Raw genomic sequence first — 1,644 nt, 5'->3', positions numbered from 1 at the left:
CATCTGGCGGGCAATATGATTTGAATTCTTCTGTCAGAAATACGCCCGACAATGGAAAAGACGAGAAGGATAAAGATATGATGAAATCTTCAAAACAGCACCAAACGTCAAGTAAAGAAATGGTCCTTCTTCGAATGATAATGGTCATCTCCGCCGTGTTTACAACGTGCTATATCATGAATGTGTTGTATTACGTTGTTGTCGTGTTGATTTTAGATGTGTTTGGACAAGCCTGGGGTTTACTATGTGGGATACATCGTATTCATTGTTGTCACTTTATTCCAAGGTATTAACAGTAGTACAAACACTATCATCTATTTTACGATGAGTTCTCGGTTCAGACACGATTTCTACTTGGTGTTTAATATGAAAAAATAAAGACTATAGATAGTATGCCCTTGGCTTAGAAGCTCACAGCACTGCCATCCGGAAGTATAACGGACCAATACACAAAACTATGTGTTACCTTGAACGTTTATAGTCTGATTTAGACAGTTTAGTGAGAATTACTCATTAACGCGGATGGCAAAAAAACTCCAATAACAAAGACCTGAGTGACGTCAACTTCATACTATCTATAGAGCGAATAACCATAATCCTTTAATCTCTTTACAACACAGAATGGATGAGTCATGTTTTCAATAGTCCAAATCGACCTGCATATATAAACAAACGTGTGGTTCAGATGACAGAGCATTCAATTCACAAGTGAAGGGACTAAGATTCCATCTCGGTTGAAGACAATATTTTTTCCTGACCCTCTGTACACTCAGCAGTGATTTTGTAACTGTACGTGTCTGTTAGATTTGACGCAAAGTGCTATCCAAAGGACAGCAAGCAATTGCCATAGTAGTAGTAGTAGTAGTAGTAGTAGTAGTAGTAGTAGTAGTAGTAGTAGTAGTAGTAGTAGTAGTCGTGGTAGTAGTAGTCGTACAGATAGTTTTGTTGCTCCGTCATCTGAACGGCGCCAATCAGGGGGTCTGGTATTTTTAGCTTACAACAGTCAGTCTTTAGAATAACTTGTTGGGTGACGACCTATGCCCTTTTCGAAGAATGATCAGCGTTGCTCTATCTTTTAGCGTCAAATTTATATTGGTTTTAAATATGAAAGCTTGAAGTAGCTACTCAAAACCGTGCGATTCTCCGATTGGCGATTGCTTTGGTGTTCTGTTTTTTTTTTCTCTCTCTCTCGAAATATATGTCTTTTAAAACTGCCGGAATTTGCTGTATAATTGAGGTAGGAACATATTTTTAGTACAATTAAAAATTGCTATTCTTTCTCCTTCCAAATAATATGATGTCAAATGTGTTTGATTGGTATTGCTGTAAAAGTAGACACCTCTCACAGGCAATTACGTTGTTTTGATAGCCAAATTACCCCCCTTTGGCAACTGGATTCAATAGTCTGATGACACGTCCGCCTAGCAACCAGCAGCTTGGTTCTAAACAATGAAAAATGGTACTTTTTATTCTTCATGCTGAACTTTTTCACATGTCATGTGATCAGAATGTATAAACGTCAAAACAGGATCAGATTTATAATGTATCTCTCTTCTGGATGCACTTTTATGCTCGTCGGAGAGATATTTCATAAGGGCGTCCGGTACTGTTCCGATAGTTTAGAGCCAGTTACTAAGTTATCAT

At 37.9% G+C, this 1,644-nt stretch overlaps 1 protein-coding gene across 1 annotated transcript in view; it reads left to right on the top strand.

Moving 5' to 3' along the window:
- The window catches only part of LOC144960884 (uncharacterized), a 2,078-nt gene extending 788 nt beyond the window's left edge, over positions 1-1,290 (top strand). Inside the window, exons 1-2 of the mRNA XM_078894275.1 lie at positions 1-676; positions 835-1,290. The exon at positions 1-676 is cut by the window's left edge and continues 788 nt beyond it. Of these exons, the coding sequence (XP_078750401.1) occupies positions 1-293 (293 nt within the window). The 3' untranslated portion in view covers positions 294-676; positions 835-1,290. The remainder of the gene's footprint in view (positions 677-834) is intronic.
- The last annotated feature ends 354 nt before the right edge of the window (positions 1,291-1,644 follow it).

The sequence above is a fragment of the Berghia stephanieae genome, unplaced genomic scaffold (genome assembly GCF_034508935.2).
Source record: "Berghia stephanieae isolate SIO BIC M18660-M18661 unplaced genomic scaffold, UCSD_Bste_1.3 scaffold10, whole genome shotgun sequence".
NCBI classification, from domain to species: domain Eukaryota; kingdom Metazoa; phylum Mollusca; class Gastropoda; order Nudibranchia; family Aeolidiidae; genus Berghia; species Berghia stephanieae.
The sequence above is the reverse complement of the archived record's forward strand: the minus strand, read 5'-3'. Positions and strand labels throughout refer to the sequence as shown.